The sequence below is a fragment of the Rhagoletis zephyria genome, unplaced genomic scaffold (assembly GCF_001687245.7).
Source record: "Rhagoletis zephyria isolate East Lansing unplaced genomic scaffold, Rhagoletis_zephyria_1.1 Rzeph_scaffold_01172, whole genome shotgun sequence".
NCBI lineage: Eukaryota > Metazoa > Arthropoda > Insecta > Diptera > Tephritidae > Rhagoletis > Rhagoletis zephyria.
Window position 1 is genome coordinate 13,459 of NW_016158256.1, and position 19,650 is coordinate 33,108.

At 37.9% G+C, this 19,650-nt stretch overlaps 1 protein-coding gene across 10 annotated transcripts; it reads left to right on the forward strand.

Annotated features, from left to right (window-relative positions):
* Positions 1-10,110: 10,110 nt before the first annotated feature.
* On the forward strand, positions 10,111-15,915 carry pwn (calcium-binding EGF-like domain-containing protein pawn). 10 transcript variants are annotated; one of them, XM_017616241.1, is made up of 8 exons: positions 10,111-12,250; positions 12,317-12,718; positions 12,779-12,942; positions 13,000-13,122; positions 13,192-13,875; positions 13,990-14,192; positions 14,250-14,391; positions 15,156-15,915. In XM_017616241.1, exons 1-8 carry the CDS (start codon positions 10,174-10,176, stop codon positions 15,375-15,377), a joined length of 4,017 nt encoding a protein of 1,338 aa, XP_017471730.1. In that variant the 5' UTR covers positions 10,111-10,173; the 3' UTR covers positions 15,378-15,915. The 10 variants fall into 10 exon arrangements, with proteins under 10 accessions (XP_017471730.1, XP_017471731.1, XP_017471722.1 ...); XM_017616242.1 differs by having other exon boundaries at positions 13,990-14,144; XM_017616233.1 differs by having other exon boundaries at positions 10,111-12,718; positions 14,253-14,391.
* Positions 15,916-19,650: the final 3,735 nt, after the last annotated feature.

Consider the following 19,650-nt stretch of genomic DNA (forward strand, 5'->3'; position numbering starts at 1 on the left):
CTCTAGTAAATTGTCCATGCGTGCATATTTGCATCAGAAATGTTCCTTGTGCCAAAGTTGTAATGATAGAGGAGCTAAAGAGCGCGCATACAAAAAATAATACAATAAACTGAAGAAAACAAGAGAGCAAAATTAATATTTCTTGAACATTTAAATGAAAATAAATTAATAAAAGCTTGATGTAAATGCGAGTTATGCACCAACCTTCATTGCACGTTTCTTTTTTGTGTTCCTTAATAAAGTTATTTATTATTTCAAAAGTTTTTAAATATTTTATTTCTTACTGAATATGCATACATATGTACCGTGCGCACAAAGTAATTCGCAAAGTGTTCCACTTAAACTGAACTGATATATGGTTTCGTTGGCATTTATATACTAATTTGCACAACAAGATGATCAGCTTCATCAGATTTAAGTTATGATAAGAATTTTTATTAATACTCAAGCAGAATTTCCTTGGAAAAACTGTAGTTAACGGTGTAATACCCGTAAAGTGATACACATTCGCTGATACACTTTCAACTGCTGGGAAATTTTCGTATTAGATAACTTGTCATTAAGAAATCAGCGGATGCTCTGTGGTTGTGGGCATAAATATATGTGTGTAAAAATGCACATACATATGTATGTACGTATAAGCTGCGGACAAAAATTTAAATGAGCTGCGGCTTATTTTTAAAATTATTGTCGGTGATGCTCTAAGACGTTCTATGTAGTATGCAGGTCAGTGTAACTAATTGGAATTATTTAAATAATTCGCTACGTACATATGTATGTCTAAGTAGACTAAATATATTGTATACAATTGTGGGAGCATGTAATTGCTACATTACAAAATTCTACATTGCTAAATTCTGCAAAATGTAAAATTTCTGCTCGAACAAAATTCTGTGTTTTTTTTTTTAATCTGCTTTTTTAAACTGCTTTTTTTCAAAATTCTGCTCCTTAAAGTTCTGCATTTTGAAATTCCGCCTCACAAAATTCTACTTCTATATGGCTTGATAGACTTCTCTTTTCATTCTGATATATATGTCTATATCTATCTCGATTCCTTTAGGCTGTTACAAACAACCGTTATGCGAACAAAGTTAAAAAATGCTAGTGAACAGGTTCGGTATAAAAAGACTTCGTCTTGCAAATTTTCTAGGGGCCTGTTATCAGTGCGCTATGCTTTCTTTCTTTCTCTGGTGTTTAATTCTCTCTCTAAGATATACGCCCACGCCTATACTGATGAGGTGATTTGCCTTATTATAGACTCAGTGGTGTTCAGGAAAGCACAAAGAACACTAAATATTTTTGACACTTAGCATTGGCATAGTGAGAATGGGTTGTCCACTAACCCAACCAATATTAGCATTGTGCTCTTCACTAGAAGAAGAAGATTTGATGACATTTCTTCCATACACTTAAAAACTTACGTCTGGTGACAAATGCTGGTAATGTAGTCTGAGATTCAGGATATGGATGTACATTATGCTATGGAGTGATATCTTAGGTTTCACGCAGAAGTGCTTACTTGTGGAATAAAGTCTAAAGATATTCCAATTGCTAATTAATCTACCAAAAGAGGCATGGAGAATCATCAAAGTTATTTTCCCAGCCCGCCGCAGACTGACATGCCATCTCCACCAGCTAGGAATTTGGTCAAATTTTCCCTTTTGTTTTCGTGAACCGGATATACCGAGATAGAATAGATATCTCCTGGAGATATGAAAATATTTTAAGCTAAATGTGGCTACAGTCGTACACTTGTTGAAAAATTACTTTGGAAAATCTTAACCCACCTACCACAATATGTAGCGGTAAATCAAGTGGGTATTGTATTAAACAAAGTGTAAATATTACAAACATTGTAAACTTGTTAAGCGGCAAAAAGAAAGTAAAAGTTGTTACGGTTTTTTTTTCTACTTTTTGACATAACTTACATCCATTTCATCTAACTAAACACACAGTTTTCAAACACTTTTACCTTCGTTTAAATGAGTGCAAAACATGCTATATACAACGATTAGACCACATACATACATAGTTAAATATATGTGCACACATGCCATATTTAGTAGTTTACTGGTTTGCTTATACTCGTTGTATCAAAAAGTCGGTGAACATTTGTCACACTGATCGCCTTTCTTCGAATATTTATCGATGCTGCCAGTGATTTTGTGAAAGTGTTTACCTTTTTTAAACATGATTAAAATATTTTGGTTTTAATGTAACATTGTGTCTTTTTGTTGCTCGCATTCATCAGTCTTCTTTTTCGACTTATTCAAATGGAAATTCAGCTCTGAAAGACAGTGCCGCTGCAATCAACATTGACATACTCTTGCATATGTACACTGGCGGTCAAAAGTGGATGAAAACGAAAAATGTGCAAAACGCCGCGAAAAATTATTAAAAATCAATGCGATTTTTTAGCCGTTCAAAACTTGCACTTATTTTGCTAAAGCCTGTTAACTGCACACCCAAAAATTTAAAAAAAGTCTGGTTAAAAAGCACGAAATTTAGATCAAAATTTGTGAAATTTTTTCAAATTCTGTATAAAGTTTCAAGGTGTGATTTGTATTGTCTTTTTGAAGCATGAACCATATTTTTTATAAGAAAATAACAAAAAAAAATTTGGATTGAAAAGCATTGTAAATATTAAAAAAAAAAAACACCATTCATCCACTTTTGACCGCCAGTGTATATATTTGTCTATAATTTTTTGTAAACATGCTTCTTATAACTAGTTACATACCTTGTGGAATAAATGTTATTTGAATTAAAAAACTAAATACTTACATTTCTTAAACATTGCACTTCGCGTCATTTGATAACCATTTGTGGCTATAATTTACTTTTACTTTTTTCTACGCTTCAATAAGTTTAATTTTGCCGGCGGTTGAGCAACTCTCTTACATGTAGTTGGTTGACAATACTTGAATATATGTATATTGGACATCTGAAGTAAATACTTATTGCATAAAATAAGTAAAAGTGGTGAAAATGATTATGTACTAGTGCGGCATAAACTCATCCAATACATATTTGTATATACATTCATATTTATTTAGACTGAAAAGCTCTTTCCAAGAGCAAAATTTTTTTACTTTAGTAAAGAATAATGATTTTTGCCAGAACGTCTACACATCCATCGAAGTAGTTGTCACTTGTTTACTATCATTACAAAAAAATACGGTTTATATTGCACAAAGATACAAGTATTGCATTCATTTTCAAAATTGAATTGAATTTTTTTAAATATTCCTTATTTTCAATTTCATCGTTCTCGTAGCGACAGACCATCGCAATTGAAGTTAGAGTTAAAAAAAAAACCAAATCGTTTTTATGTTATTGTTCGACGAATAGCAATGGGAAATAGTCAAGAATCCAAGGATAATCGTAACAGTAGCAATCCTTTTTAAAGCTTTAAGCGTGGTAGTAAGATCCGAAGAAGTTTCAGAATTCCATAAAAAAAAATCCTAAGAAATACTACAGAACAATTTTTTAGGCCGAATTTTCTTAACCCTTTCGCGGACATACAATTTTTTGAAAATGTTCTCAGAACGGCACTCGTGATATTTGGAGTTCTAGACTAGATAGAAAATGAGATTTTTGGCCTTGCTTCCGAAACTTGTACGACAGTCAAATTAGTATTTTGATTGATCATCTAAAAAAATCCAGATAAATAAGAAATATCGCACAAATATATATGTACATAGATACATACATATATTGTAGTTGATTGTTGAAATTATTGCGCTTACATTAAGTACATCAAACACGTTTTTAGAAATTCTGACCATCCGCTCGCCTTCTCCACATTTTGACCTCCGATGCAAGCGCTTTTACGAAATAATTTAGAACACTTTTATAAAATTTATAAGGCATTTTTCTAGTGTGCGTGCAATTGATGTCACTGTGTGCGTGCAGTTGAATGAAGCTTTCACTGCCTTCTCAAGCAGAGAGTGTACGTATTCGCGAACACGAGGCAAATACGCCCGCCAGGCGGACGCTATCCATTGCTGATCTATACCTACATGCTTCCGAAAGATACTTCTTGATAACTATCTTAAAATCAAATATTTAGGTTATAAAATCAAAAGTCCTACCTCCCCCCTTCCCTTTGTAAAATCCCAAATCAGGCACAGAAACCCATCATGAATTTTATTAATCTTTTAGTACAAAATATCTACTGACGTGGCCCCACCATTTACCATAAAAGTTTTCAAATTCATTTCTATATTACATTTTATTTTGTCGCATTCGAAGTATCTATGCTCATTTAGATAGTTTTAATGTGGTTCTTGCTTCATTCGCTGAGTTTTGTTTTGTAAATTCGGTTCAACTTTTCTTCACCATTTCGATCCTACTTGCTTTCATGGTACTGTTTTCGAGCATGTTCAGCTCTTGAAACATATGTTATCATTAGGGAATGGATTTTTATGACCTAAAAACCTATAAAAACGGCAAAATAAAATATCGAAATAATCGGAAAATAATCAAAAAATACACTTAGTCTAGAAAAGTTTATTTTACATGTGCAAAGATAAAAACTATGAACTGGCTTCATTATATGAAAAACTTGTACTTTAAATCTTTAACTATTTTCTCGTTTCGAGTTTTTAACTCACAAAACTTTAATCTCTATAGTTGTAATAACATTGAACCACAAGATGCAGTTTGAACTTTTCTGGCAGCATTTACATTCGATTTTCGCGAAGAAAAGCCTTGAATATACTAAACGTGCGCTTGACGTGAATTGATACAAGTGGCGCCCAATTTGAATATGGAACGTTTAAAACTTTCGTATTATCAGGAATAAGGCCTTGTTCCTTGCCTTTCACAATTAAAAATAGAAAAGGCAAAGAAAAGCAAATATCTTAAAAAAGGCAACATCAAATTAATATATATGGAATTAGGGAAAGCTAAATCGTGGAAATTCTTAATCTAATATACTCCATCTCTTTAGTATAATTCTAAAAATGGTTGATTTGGCTTCTGGTACTCTAATACAGACCCCCCACATTAACTTTTCTTTAATATCTATAATGTACAGTCATCGACCTGTTACAATTTTATTATATGTATAGAAGATAAGCACGTTGCGAGGAGCATAGAAAAAATTTCGATGAAAATTAAAAATTTTTTCTCGTGTTTAAAACTATCGTATCTTTTAATTTGGAACCAAAAATACACACGCACAAAATTTGATTGAAATCGGTAAAGCGGTTTCGAACACAGTGACACGGGATTTTTATATATTAAGATAACACAAAAAATTTTGGTTTTAAGTAAGCTGTTGATTTTGGCTGGAAAAGCATCATCAACATATTTTCTACCATATCTAATTCTAATATTCATTTTTTTACTTTTTCTTTGTATTATATCTCATTTACTGAATTGAGAAGAAATTCTCGCGATTCGGCGTAATCGGACCATTCTCTATTTCAGTCTCTGAAGAAATAGCTACGTGGTAAGAGATTGAGATTTGAGTCGAATGAAGAGCTCACCACTGGAATAAATTGTTTTTTATCACCTTTTGAGAATAAATGTAGCTCTTTTAAATGAAAAGCGACTATAAAAAACATACATATTTAAAAAGTCACTGACTTATCAAACTGCTTTCGTATCATATATTTTGCACTCAGACAGTTTTTTCCGTAGTCTGAAATTATGAAGTTACTTCAAAGATCCTCAGTGCAATATAATTGGGTAATTGTCTCTAGATGCACTCAATTCGATTTCCTCATGTTTGGGAAGTACCATGAGAAAGAATAGGTCTTTCTACACCTTTTCAAGTTCGTAATGAGAAAATGTAAGATTATATTGAGAAAATGTAAATTGAAATGAAATTGTGTTAATTGAAATTGAGCAGCGTAAGTTCAAAATGAGAAAGTACAAATCCAAATGAGAAAGCGTAAAATTGAATTGGGAATTTATAACTTGATATTGAGAGATGTAAATTCATATTGAGAATGTGAAAATTCAAAATAAGAAAGAGTAAATTCAAAATGAAAAAAAAAATAGATTCAAAATGAGATAATATAAATTTGAAATGAGATTTTGTAGGGTACTGAAAATCAAATTTTATTAAAAACACCATTTATCAACTTAAGTAAACAAAGATGTGACCAAGGAACATTACACCCCAACATGCATATTATTTAATGCAAGTGTGTCTGTATGAAAATTAGTTGAGTGCTGTACAGCCCTTGCGAAATCTCCTCCAGTTATTGTTATTTTCGCGTTATCTATAACTATTTCCAAATACTGTAATCTCTGTTCGCAAAGTCCGGAGGGATGAACATTTGGCACACGCAGGTTCGCTTTTACTTCCATTTATCTTTAGCCCAAATGTTCTATATTCGATTTAACGTTGGAAAATAGGGACCTAGAGACAAAACTGTGGCTTCTCCTTCCGAATTGTCTGCCACTTTCCTTTCTATCGAAGAGTGACATTGGGCATTGTCGCAGACCATTACCAAATCCCGCACATTATTCCCTATGTTTTGCCAACGCTCAATGAGTCTTCCTACCCAACCCCCGTTTATACCGTTTTTATCTACACTATAAATAGTTAGGTTTAACGTTTTAAAAATTTGTACCTATTAATTAATATCTTTACCCCTTTTTCGATGTAGACATTTCCACTCTTCCTCTTTTGGTGCGCTATTTTTTATGGCAGCAATGTAGTTGTACTTTAGCCAATGCTTGCTAAGGTTTCAATTTACGTGCGATATAAATAGCTTCTACAAGTAGTTAGAAAGTAAATTCATTCTACGCATTTCACTTACCCATGTACCTGCATCAATTTACACTTTCCTCATAGCGAAATCTTTACACTTGCCTGGTCTGCAACAAGATTAGCTTTTTATTGTTATTGCTATTGCTTATTCCTCGCATACTTAAGTTATATGGTTTTGTTTTACAAATTCACTTCGAAGCGATAATGCATACATATAGTATATGTATGTATGTACATATGCAGGCTCACGTTTTTGTACCATCACGCGTGCGCAGATTTTTATTAACACTTTTACTTTATTTTATTTTATTTTTTTCTTAGTCTTTCAGGTTCTTTAATTCCAAAGTGTATGCAAATGTACATACTTACATATGTATATATTTCCATACCACATTACTCTAGAGCAGTGGCAATAAATAGATGAGCTGCGGTAAACAATTGGGCGTGCACTAAAGCTAAACTTCAAATACATAGGAAGACAAACAGACAGACAGACAGTCAGACAGTCAGACATTCAAAGAAGTTGGTAATCTTATTTTCTACGCTAGTTGATATTGCTGCCAGAATCACTAAGCTACCTTGATGCCACAGATCGGTATCACTAAGAGAGAGAAGCCGTCGTCTTGTTGCCAACAAACACGTACTTACTTACGCACACATATGCATTTACATAGATATGCTTCTGTGTCTGAAACAATGCGCAAAAAAATGTAGTATGAAATTGCAAATAAGCAAATAAATGAGTACCAATACGAATGATACTGTTCTTTTTTTTATTTTCTTATTCCACATTAAATTTCACTTTAACCCGATACGGAGTTTGTGTACTGTTTTAAATTACAATGAAATCTTCAGAGTGTTGCTAAACACATAAATGCGACAATATGTATTAATTTTCATTTTTCATATAACATTCAAGGTAGTGATGGCAACAAGTTACTAACATTGCTAAAAAATGTACTTGATGGCAATGCTTTTTCCTTGAAATACAGTATTGAAAGCCAAAATGTGAGCCGAGTTTTCAAGTTCAAGAGCTTAGAATAAGTCAGGAAGGTAATAAAATGCAAGTGTCAGGTTCGTTACTGTAATCTTTTGTTTACAGCTTGGATATGAGTATGGAGTACCTACTTGTATAGTACTTACTTGCTAACGAAATAACTTCATTAAAATGAAACTGCTTATTTGTGGCCATAGACAAACTAAAGTAGAATAATATATTAACATGTGCACATTAGGGTGGTCAAAATTTTCTTTTTCCATTTTTTCCATTTTGACTAATTTCATACTACTTTTTAATAAATATACTGTTCGCTATAAATTTTTCCGATTTTGTAAAATAAATAGTTACAAGAGTTAGAGCTTCTATACAAAATTTAAGTCACCCCGCGCCAACGCTAACGAACTAGACTGACTGACGGGAGGCTATTTCTCTACACCGCAAGTGTGGCATTATGTCAAAAATTCAGCTTTTATAAAATGCTTGCAATGCCTTGTCGCTCGCCTCTCGGACCATAATTGCAAGTTTCCACAAAAAATTGTTAAGAAAGCTATCAACTCATAACTGTTAGAACGTGCCACCATCGAATTCGTTGAATTAAACGGATTCAACGGCTTGTTGAGCAGATATTATTGAAAATACATATCAGTTTTGATTTCATTCAACATTTATGAATAAGAATAGCTTTATTCCGGCTAATTTATCACTGGATTGCGGATTTTTGTGCAAAATACAGAGTCTAGAAATATGTACCATATAGTTATAAACAAAGTGTATAAATTTGTAAACCATTTGTTTATAGTTAAGTGTTACATATTTTTTCTCATAAAAATCCGAAGTCTATTTATCGCAGGTTTTAAAATATGCCTTTCTCGCGTAAAACTTGGCTTCTCCGACCACTATGCATCGCAAAGTACGCTAGGCATTTGCTATTTACACATAAATCGTACAAAATTATTATGCTGTTTATTTCAATCAACTAGGATAATTTATTCAAAAGCATGTATTGTGCCAAATCTTAATGTAAATCATTATCAATTGAAATGTTTCATTCTGTTTGCTAATTCGAACGCAACATCAGCCTTCTTTATGTTCCAGTGCTCCGATGGCGAGATCGGCAGCTTTTACCCCAAAGAAAAGTCACATGCTCCTGAAATGGTACGCTTCTTAGTGAACTTAAACCTAGACCAGTTCTTGTGCATAATTATATTCCACGTATACAAAAAATCGTTTAAAACTGGTTTTAAATTTCATAGATAAGGCCCCTATAACTTTTAGATAACTACATGGAGCTTGCAATGGATTTTTTGGGTTGAGTTTGGGGACTATTTTCATATTTTTCATTGGGAAGATTAGACGATCATTAGCGTGGGCCGAAAATCCGCTTTTTTAGAATGTTGATTGGTAATAGCAAAAATATGGTTCATTATGGTTTAAAAAATATCTGTGTGAAATTTGGAATTATTTGGTCAATATCCTAGGCTCGCCCAACTCCATCAAAGTTCAATATGCTCAAAAAATAAAAACTAATAAATAAATTGCAATAATCTTCTAAAGTATTAGTCCTACATAATTTCGTATATGGACCTTTTTTGTAGAGAATCGAAGTTAGCTAAGAAGCAAATANATAAATTGCAATAATCTTCTAAAGTATTAGTCCTACATAATTTCGTATATAGACCTTTTTTGTAGAGAATCGAAGTTAGCTAAGAAACAAATTTGTTTAGTACTTGAACTTTGATGGACTTGGGCGAGCCTAGGATAATGACCAAAAATTTTCACATTTCACACAAATATTTTTTAGAGCATAATGGACCAATCAAAATTCTAAACAGGCGGATTTTCGGCCAACTTTTATGAAATCGCCTTGGAGAAGTAGTCCGGATCAGACTAGTTTTCATATAGAGCTACATTTAAATGTAGCTATGCACTCTAATTTGCATTTTAAGTAGCTGTATGCATTTAATTGCCCAGGTTGCCGCTAACAACTCCACTAGTGATTAGCTAACTACGTGAAAAAAAGTTATTGTTGTCTTCTCCCGCGATTAAATTGTGCTCTTAAAAGCTAAGTTTTTTTTTTTTCTTAACTAACTAGTTTTGCGCAACAATATTTAAAATGTGCTAATTGAAATTGTGTAGAGCTTTATTAGACAAGTATTACAAAAGAGCATACCGTTTTGTGTTTATATGAAAGTAGTTAAAAGTTTGTTTATTACTTTCATTATGCACACTTGTACCAACGTTTTGTAATAATCCATATTTAAGTAGAGACTTCTTACCTACATACCCATGCATATTCTTCATCATTTCGAATTACTGCTATCTTTCACTATTATATTCTAACCAAGGCCATTTTTTTTTCTTTTATTCACTTCCAGAGTGCCTGCAGGACGAGTATGCGCATCCCTCCATATCACAGATATCACCGAAATCTATCAGTCCGTTAATGTCTGCCGCTGTGTCTATCTTGCCCATCACATCGAACTTAGTACTCGAGAGCACACTTGCAGATACATCCACAGCTGATAGTATACTGCCGACTGATGATAGCCCGGGTCAAGAAGATAACGAAACACGCCAGCATTTACGTATGGAACGATCTGCACTACCCATATTGAATGACAATTATCCAAAATCAGGTCCGAATGATGTGCACTTTCCTAGCGATGCAGATAAAGAAGCAGGCGCTGGTCGCTACTTTCAGTATAATATTAAACCCACAGGCACCCTCAATGATGCCGCCTCTGAGGCACCTGAACGCACACAACGCGCACGCGCAGGCAAAACATTTAAGCCATCTTTTAGTGGCATTGCGGCCACATCCATGCCAGAAACAGCTGTAGCATCGGAGTCTTTTTTAGCGAAAGGGGACCTGCGACCGCTTATGTCGGGGTCCCCGATCAATCCGACGCGCAGTATTGCTACCTCGACGGCGGCCACTGCCACGGCCTCGCCACATAATCCGCGTCAAAACTCCAACCCTGACATACAAGACATTATAACAGGCATTGTGAAGCTTTTGAATGGCAATGTAAATGTCCATGCAAATACACAGGGACTTCGCCGTCCGTCTGCCAGTCGCATCAATAATCGCGGACCACCACGCATCTCTGATGTACAAACTTTGCCGATCGAGTATGATACGCAAAAGAAACCGCTGGGCTCATCCATACGCCCGCCACCGTACACGGGTCCATTTGATCGCCCCGAGCGGCCGTTCATTACAGGTGTGCCAATACCGGAACAAATTGTTCCATTGCGTCCAGGTTTTATTAGTCAACGACCACCGTGGCATCGACAAAAACCGCGGCCTCCGATTACTACAGCTATCGGTGGTAGGCGCCCGATTCCACAGTATAAACCATTGCCAACTTCACAATTGGCGCCACCTGCTCCAGAAGAGTCTCCTGCGCCGGCTAAAGCAACACCAGAGACGCCGCCGGCAAATCAGCATTCCGGCGAGACTGAAATTTCTGTGCCACCGGACTACAATGATGCAAATGGGGACACAGCTAAACCAACTGATACAACCTATGATTCTGAGTTTTCAAATGAAGACACAAATTCACAATATATTGAGGTATCCGACCAAGACTCTAACGAAACAGCGGACACTGTTCCTTTGACAGCGGATACTGGCGAAATAGAAGAGGAAGTATCTGCACCTGCCCAAGCATCTCCGCCACCTGTGAAGAAAGAGGACTCCGCCACCAAGAAAAAACCCACAAAGAACAAGTCCACTGATAAAAAGAAACACGCTCAAGACGATTCTTCAACAATAATTGAAACTAGCTCTGTTATCCGCACAGAAATGCAAATGTCTTCCTCGTATGTGCCAATGCCAATGGAGAATAGCAGTGGTGTGGATCTCGATCCATCCACAGAAGAGGTAATTTTCATGACGCCAAGCAAGACACCCGCACTGGAAAGCAGCTCTAAAAATGCTGATACAAGTTTGCCTACTCTAATAACTACGCAGAGTTCAATCGTAACGACAGCGCTGCCAGACACCATCACAAATTCGAATGTGCTGAGCCCAACACGTACCACTGAACTGCTGGCTACTATTGCACCCGCTCCATCAGACACCACCCCCACACCACATTCCACTACCACCACCACCACCACCAGAATTTTCACTACCACAACCAATTCCAATTCTGTCACCACACCAGTGGCAAACTCTGCTAACACCACCCCAACACCATTACCACAACCACCAAGTGACTACCAACCGCGTCCAGGCATTGTACTTGATGACCCTGAATTCAAACCAGGTGGACGTCCCCGACCCCATCGACCCCAACAATCCCGTCCCATAGATTCGCAACACCAACCATCAGTTCAGATTCAACCTACCCGACATTTGCCGCCTGGTTATGGCGAAATATTCGATGTTACGCTGTCGGCGATTCAAGGACCTGGGTCGGTAGGTGGTTCACAGCAAACAATCAACATCAAACCCTACGGCTCCTATGGCAGCAGTGGTGGTCATCAAGCCGACATAATAGTGTCTGCAGCAGGTGATGATGGTTTTGTTTCAATCGATGGTAAGCGTACTTACATCAATCTCTTTGGTGATCCAACAGATGCGCCCGTTGGAGTAGCCACCACGCCAGCAACGGCCATACCACAATTACCCGGTATCGGCGGGACAACAAGCGGCGGAACTGGTGGTGGCAGCGGCATTGGTAGCAGTGGAAATGGTGGTAGTAGCGCAGTCACACAGAACAATCGACCCAGCCTGGGGCCTGGATACGGCATACCTGAGACGGAAGTTGTAGATTTAGAAACGACGAAGTCAAATAGTGTGAAAACACAATCCCCCACAACCAATGCTGGACCAACGAGACCACACTATCGCACACGTCCGACACAGCCGCCGGTGCGAATAGACACTTGCATTGTGGGCGACGACTCGACATGTGACCAAGCGCAACACGAGCGCTGCAAGACAGAGAATGGTGTCTCGAGTTGCCACTGTCGACCGGGTAAGTTGTTTTTGGGTAAGAGTTTTGGTCACCTTCATTCATGGAAGCATTGTTTTTTAGGCTACTCACGTCGCAAACATCGGGAACCTTGCCGAAAAGTCATCTCTTTCTACCTGGGCATGCGTGTGGATCGTATTTATGAGCATCGCATTGTGTGGGACAATAAGTTGTTGGATAAACATAGCGAACCTTATGGACAGCTGAGCTATGAGTCAATACGCGCGGTGAGTAAAATGTTTAAAATACTCATAGGAAATTTATGCTATTCTCCATTTATATAGATCGACTCCGCCATGTCGATGACCCCCTATTCGGATGAGTTCTTGGATGCGCGCGTGAACAATATTTACCGCGGTGATCCAAATCTGGGTGGCAGTGGCGTGTTTGTCAACATGACGATCAAAGTACCCAAATAAATAGTGATGAGCTTTCATTGGCATTCAGCAACTAATACTTTACTCCATCTTTTTCAGCTTGACGAAAGTGTTGAAACACTTCGGCCCAACTTGCGCGCTGATGTACAAAAACACTTGCTCGGCGTACTCCACCGACGCAACAATAACATCGGCAACTCTGTACTTTATGTTGCGTCACCGGAAGGCGCCATCACTGCTTTGCACGATCTGGACGAATGTCAATCACGCGAGTTAAATGATTGCCACGCTAGCGCCATCTGCTCCAATTCGTGGGGTACTTTCCGCTGCGTCTGTGAGACGGGACTCCGTGATCCGTGGGCCGATCAACCACAGCGCGCCGGTCGCGACTGTCAATCGTGTCCGGACTCGTACTGTAACAATCGCGGCACTTGCAGTTACAACGAAGAAGGCAATCAAGTTTGCGCTTGTGATTCCAGCCACTATGGTGGTCAATGCGAGATCGATGGCGAAGTGCTGGGTGTGGCAATTGGTGCCTCCTTAGCAGCTGTTGTTATCATCGTACTAACATTGGTCTGTCTAATAATGTGGTCGCGTCGTTGGCAGCGTGAACAAAAAAACGCTATAGGTTCACCAGTCTTTGGATATATGAATACGGCGCCGATGAAATCAGCAGGCCTACCAGGGCAACCGGGCTACCAAGTGACATTGGAAGATCGCATGCGCTGGGCGCAAATCGCAGATGTAATGGCACAAACAAACCATTACGGGGTAAGTCCGATTGTGAGTATAACGAAGAGACGTTACAGAGTCAAAAACGAGGGTAAAAGTAACTCTGTAATAGCACACTTTATATACACGTCTTCAACGCATTTTAAGTCAAACATTTTCTAACAGGCCGAACCAGTCGGACCCACACGTCCATCTTCAGCAATGTTCGCTTATCCAAATCTACAGGCAATGGGCATAGGCGCAATGGGCGGCATGTCCATGCAGAGCACCATGCAGATGCATCAGTCGGGCAGCATGGCACCACCGGTTCCTCTGCCACGGTATGAGTGCGTATACCCCTCAGACAATTCCTCAAATACAAATAAAAAGTTGTTCCTCTTCTATTCCAATGCCAATACGCTTATAACCATTATGTTCTTTTCCAGAAGGCTGGGGTTGAGTTCGCGCTCAAATGGAATGCGAACGCTGGAGAACTCTAGCTCAAGTGAAGAGGAGGATCGAACCGATCTGCTCGGGCGAAATTTTCAAGTACCACGACCAAAGAGTAGAAGCAATGGCAGCATAGCGGTAAGTTTAAAAGACACGAGGTAGATTACATGAAATGTAATTCATATTTCAATAAATAATTTGTTTATCACAATTGCGAGAAAATGTTATTGGGATACCGTTAAATGCGTAAAGGTTATAAAAATCCAAAAATCGACAATCTTCATCTTAAAAATTTTGAAAGTTTTTGATTTTTTAAAGTGTTTGAGGTATCTGAAGTGAGATGTCTTTGCGCTCGGTTGGGTGTAATTGCGACAAAGAAAAATCGATCGTGATGAAGATGAAGATGAAGATGAAGATGAAGATGAAGATGAAGATGAAGATGACGATGAAGATGACGATGAAGATGAAGATGAAGATGAAGTTGAAGATTGAAATTAAAATTAAAATTAAAATTAAGGAGGATTAAGATTAAAGTTAAGGTCTATATTAGGATTGTTACTGAGATTGAGAATAAGAAAATATTTCATTGCTATGCTGAAAAACNAAGATGAAGATGAAGTTGAAGATTGAAATTAAAATTAAAATTAAAATTAAAATTAAGGAGGATTAAGATTAAGGTTAAGATCTATATTAGGATTGTTACTGAGATTGAGAATAAGAAAATCATTGCTATGCTGAAAAATACATATATAATATGGGGAGCTATACAGGTAATAGGAATAAGAAGTTTCACTTCAGTCGAGCGTGGGATCCACACATAACCTTTTTCTAGTTTAGTTCAGTTCCGCTTTACACAAATTTATAATTCTTAATATTCAAAATCTATAATTCATTTCCGACAGAATCAATCGGGCATCTACTATGATGTAGACTATGAGCCATCAGGTAATGGCATTGGCAATACCAGCGTGGATCATTTGTATGGTTCACAGAATCAGTCATCGTCACACTCACATACGCACTCACATTCGCACATCGGCAATAATCATGTACCAGGACCACAAGGCATACCAATGAGTACTTACACGTCAGGAAGAGCGCCAAGTAGCTACTATATGAAATAGTAATAAGTAATGGACGGAGAGTTATATATATATATATACCTTTTTGGATGTAGTATTTATTCAGTCTGTTCACGCTTGAGGAATTTCTGCCTTAAATATCGACTCCTAGACAAGATGGCCTCTGCGGAGGGTAGTACTATTCGTTGCAGACTAAATAAGTTCGTAAGTTCACGAAAATAAAATTTGTCCTGGTGTGATTACCTCAGTGTGAACAGCGCCCTTATGTATGTATGTATTTACTACATAAGTACATGCGTATTAACAAAAACTTCTGAAACAAATGAAGTTTTGATACAATTTTGTAATTTGCAATAAGAGCGCTAGTCGTTAAGTGAATAGTTGTAAATAAGGAGTAAATAATTAACTACAAAAAATTATGTTAAAGCAAGGAAATAAAATCGAATGAATACTGTAATGTATTATTTATTAAGCTTTTAAATTAACTATGTGTATTTATTGCAGTTGTACTAATCATAAAATTTAATACACATACATATGTACTTATGTTCGTACATATGTACATAGGTAGAGTATATATTTAAAGTAAAATGAAAAAAAATTCTAGAATACATAATTTATAATATTATTAGACCTCTTAAGAAACTTTCCGAATTGTTTTTAAAATTTTGTATCAGTAAACTTGTTATAAATATTTATAATTAATTATAATTATTAAATAAAATAAATATAAATAATTATTTAGTTGTAAAAATGTATTGTATGTATGTACATACTTATTTCTAACGAATGTAATAAATTTAATCTAAACTTAAAATACCTTTCAACTCAACTCAATGAACGAATCGATGTTATTCGCCGGCTGTAATGATTTTCATGTGATTACTCAGTGTTATGAAGGTGTCTGTCCCATAAAACAAAGAGTTGAACGTTTGATGGTGACATGATGGCTTCGTGCATGAACGAGGTTCATCACGTGGGATACAATGTGTTGCGCCTGAACCACAGGGGGGCTGAAGTTGAAACTTCAGTACGCGCCACCAGCCTACCACAGCATCTACGCCCCAAGCAAGGAGTGAAAACCTACAGACAGACGAATGCGGAACACGAAGAAGATGCAAAGATGACACTTACTCTTGGGATTAATTTAGAATAGTTGCTCACTAAATTTGACGGTCTTTCAAAGGTATATCGGTAGAAAGTTTCAATTTCCGTGTCGAAAAGATTGGACAGCAGTACGGTTTCTCCTGCTACCAGCTGTTTACCGACTTCCATTGCTTGGTCAGCGGGCAGTGCCTTGAAGTGGCCGTGGCAAGTGCTCGTAGACCACGCCGACAATCCAGACTTCGGGTATTTCAAACTTAAACCTGAATTATTGGGCCATTTCAGGACGGCTATATATGTTACGGCAGTAGCTATTCTGATTCAGTGATAGCATTTTCGTAGATTTCACGAAAAATCGGACTACGATGGATTCAGTGATATAGAATAGGAGTGTGGAGGCTTTTGGTGGGGCCATTGTTGTCAAATAACAACAATCAATGTCAGTTCCTAGCAAAAGGTGTTCGTCCATTAATCGCAATGTTCAGAAACCTACCATACATTCGTCCTTTCTGCCCCTTCACCTTTTTGTGAGGTTTTTGTGTGGTCTACCCATCGATCATTATATTAAAAATCCACTTGAGGTACAGAAAGAAAGCACATACCATAGTGTAATATTATTCTAACTGGGGGTGAGATCCGATCCTCGATTTAACTCAGAGTGGACCCTCCTAACTAACTCATCAGCAGCCTCAGCCTGCCATACTATGACTTATATGTAACTCTATTCAACGAATTCTTAACTAACTTTGACTTTGTTGTAATGGACGTCAAGGCTCCCGAATGTCCGCGAAAATGTTGCCCTGCTCGCATTGATGGTGACATAAACATCAATAGGCAGCAACTTTCGACAATAGCGTACACGATTGATCTTCTTTCCCTCAAGTACCATAGAAAACGCCTGCTCTAGCTCCGCTTTCCGTTTTGGAGCAATTGGTGTATACTTGTATCGAATTCTCTGTTCCATTTGGCTGTGAATAGCAGGACTCCGAAAGGCATGTGAAATTCAATTTTAGGTCGTGGATAATCGGTGTCCTGTTTTATCCTGGAAGGCAATGTAGACACCAAATACTATGCCCGATCGTGCTTTCTTTCCCAAAACACAGTTCTCTGAGTCGTACAGCAGATACCGAAGAAATTAATATTATATAAAGGCCTATAGGAAGTAAGTTTGAAATGACCTTCTAAACGAGCAGTATGCCCTTCACTTGGTATGGATGCTGGGGCAAAGAACATAGGAGGCAACGAAAACTTGAACATCCGTTTCCCTTTCGCAGTCCTGGTATGGTTTAAGCAAGCTGCTCGCTAACTGCAAGCAGTTTCTAAGGGATGTGCAGTAGAAAGGTGGTCTAGTCTAACCACTTGCAACAATACAACACTTATGTGGACAAAATGGAACGAGGAGCGTTTGAAGGGTGTCCTGATCTTAAGCCGAGGGGACTTAGCCACAGCTATGGACCTGCTAACAGGCCATGTTGCCATCGGAAGGCAAACTGAGGAGATGAAGAAGAGCCAGAAACCTTGCGGCGCCTGCTATACGATTATCCCGCACTTTGCAATAAAAGACGTAAGTTCATGGGTTCAGAATTTATTTGAGAAACTTTGGTGTTTCGCATATTCCACACAATGGTTTGGTTAGGAGGATTCTAACGTTCCGCGTGGGCGCAATAAGGGCCTAGGTGTGTTAGTGGGGTCACTAGTAGCCATTTCAACCTAACCTAATTTAGTAGTGGGAGTACTGCTCACACCAGGGTCGAAGTTCTAAGTCTTCAGGTGTTCTTCTCACTGGCTTTAATTCCAGATACTATAAATATCCAACTCATTCCTTAAGAGGATATGAGTGGGCGAAGCGATACGGATAGTCAGTCTAGATGCCAAATGGTGTGTAACGAAGGAGACTGTGTAAAACTTAAGATTCGTTTACTCAAGTAGCTCTTAAAATTTATCTGCCCTTTAAAAACAAATTTGTTTGAAGTACAGTTGTGTGGCTGTTTAACGTGGCACAACGGATCAATTCTAATGCGTTGATCAGCGCCCTGAAATGCAAGGACTTCAGTACCAACCCAGAAGATAATTTAGGTAGGCCTTCTTCTTCTAAACACATTCTAAGAGACCTACCCAAGAAGGGCTAAAAAAGTGCTTCCTTGCATGCCTTGTAGAAGGACTTATCCATTTACAATTTACGCGAATACATTACAAAGGAGTTTCAATAAACATTTTAAGTTGCAATAACACATATTCGATATAAACCTTAAGCAAATACTCTAAAGATGTATGATTTTTATAAATTAAAGAAGCAATTTTAAAAGAACTCTTCCAAAAGGCCTTCTGAAGTATGTCCTATAAAAGACCTTTTGGAAGACCTTCCATTGGTAGCGAAAGAAGAAGCCCTTCAATTTGTGCCACTCCATGCAAAATAGAAAGGAGAAAGGAATGTAAATTGGAAGGCCTCTTAACTCCTGAAATTATCTACTGGGAATTGGCAGTGTGTGTTGGACACACTACCCACTTTGGTAAGGTAGGAAGCCTACATAAAGCCTTTGCCGTTCTTTGGGTTCCGACACCCGGTTGGAATGAAACTCCAAATCGAACCAACCAAGGCCGGTTCTACCCGCATTTGGGTGTTAAACCACAGCCACCACGATACTCCCCGAAGGGCCGTACCCGAGAACAGGCTTGAGTCGCTCGACATTCTCAACTTGCACACACGGTTGTTTCCATCCATCCTGGCCGTCTTGGTCATCTCGCTCGTCTTACTCATATTGCTCGTGAGCAGACTCCGCGGACTAAGAGTGATTGCGCGAGTTGCTCAATTTACACACACCGTCTCCATCTTGCTCGTGCTCATCTTACTCGTCTCGCTCGCGAGCACACTTCGGGGCCATTATGTTCCCCGTGGTACCAGAATCAAGTCTCTGGTCAGACCTCAAAGCCGAAACTTATGACAGTTGAGTTTGAAGGTCAGATAGATTTTAAAAGCTATTTGTGAAAATGGCACTGAGATAGTTTAGCACGCAGTGGACCTGAGTCTGTCAGCAACTCGCGTTACGCCAGGCGATATTACAGGGAAAATTGACCGCGCTAAGGATAACGCTAATTGAGATCAGAGTGGGAGTGATCCTCAGTGCCCTACAGATTTCAATGAGAGAATAGGTTTTTTATTACCCGGAAAAAGAAAAAGATACGCCTATTACATTACACGTATCATTTTGAT

Coding starts and splice junctions, on each gene's coding strand:
- pwn (XM_017616233.1), top strand. CDS start 10,174: ATGTCTGCCGCTGTGTCTATCTTGCCCATCACATCGAACTTAGTACTC. Junction 13,123..13,191: donor TTGTCAACATGACGATCAAA/GTACCCAAATAA, acceptor CATCTTTTTCAG/CTTGACGAAAGTGTTGAAAC. Junction 14,193..14,252: donor TCCTCAAATACAAATAAAAA/GTTGTTCCTCTT, acceptor CTTTTCCAGAAG/GCTGGGGTTGAGTTCGCGCT.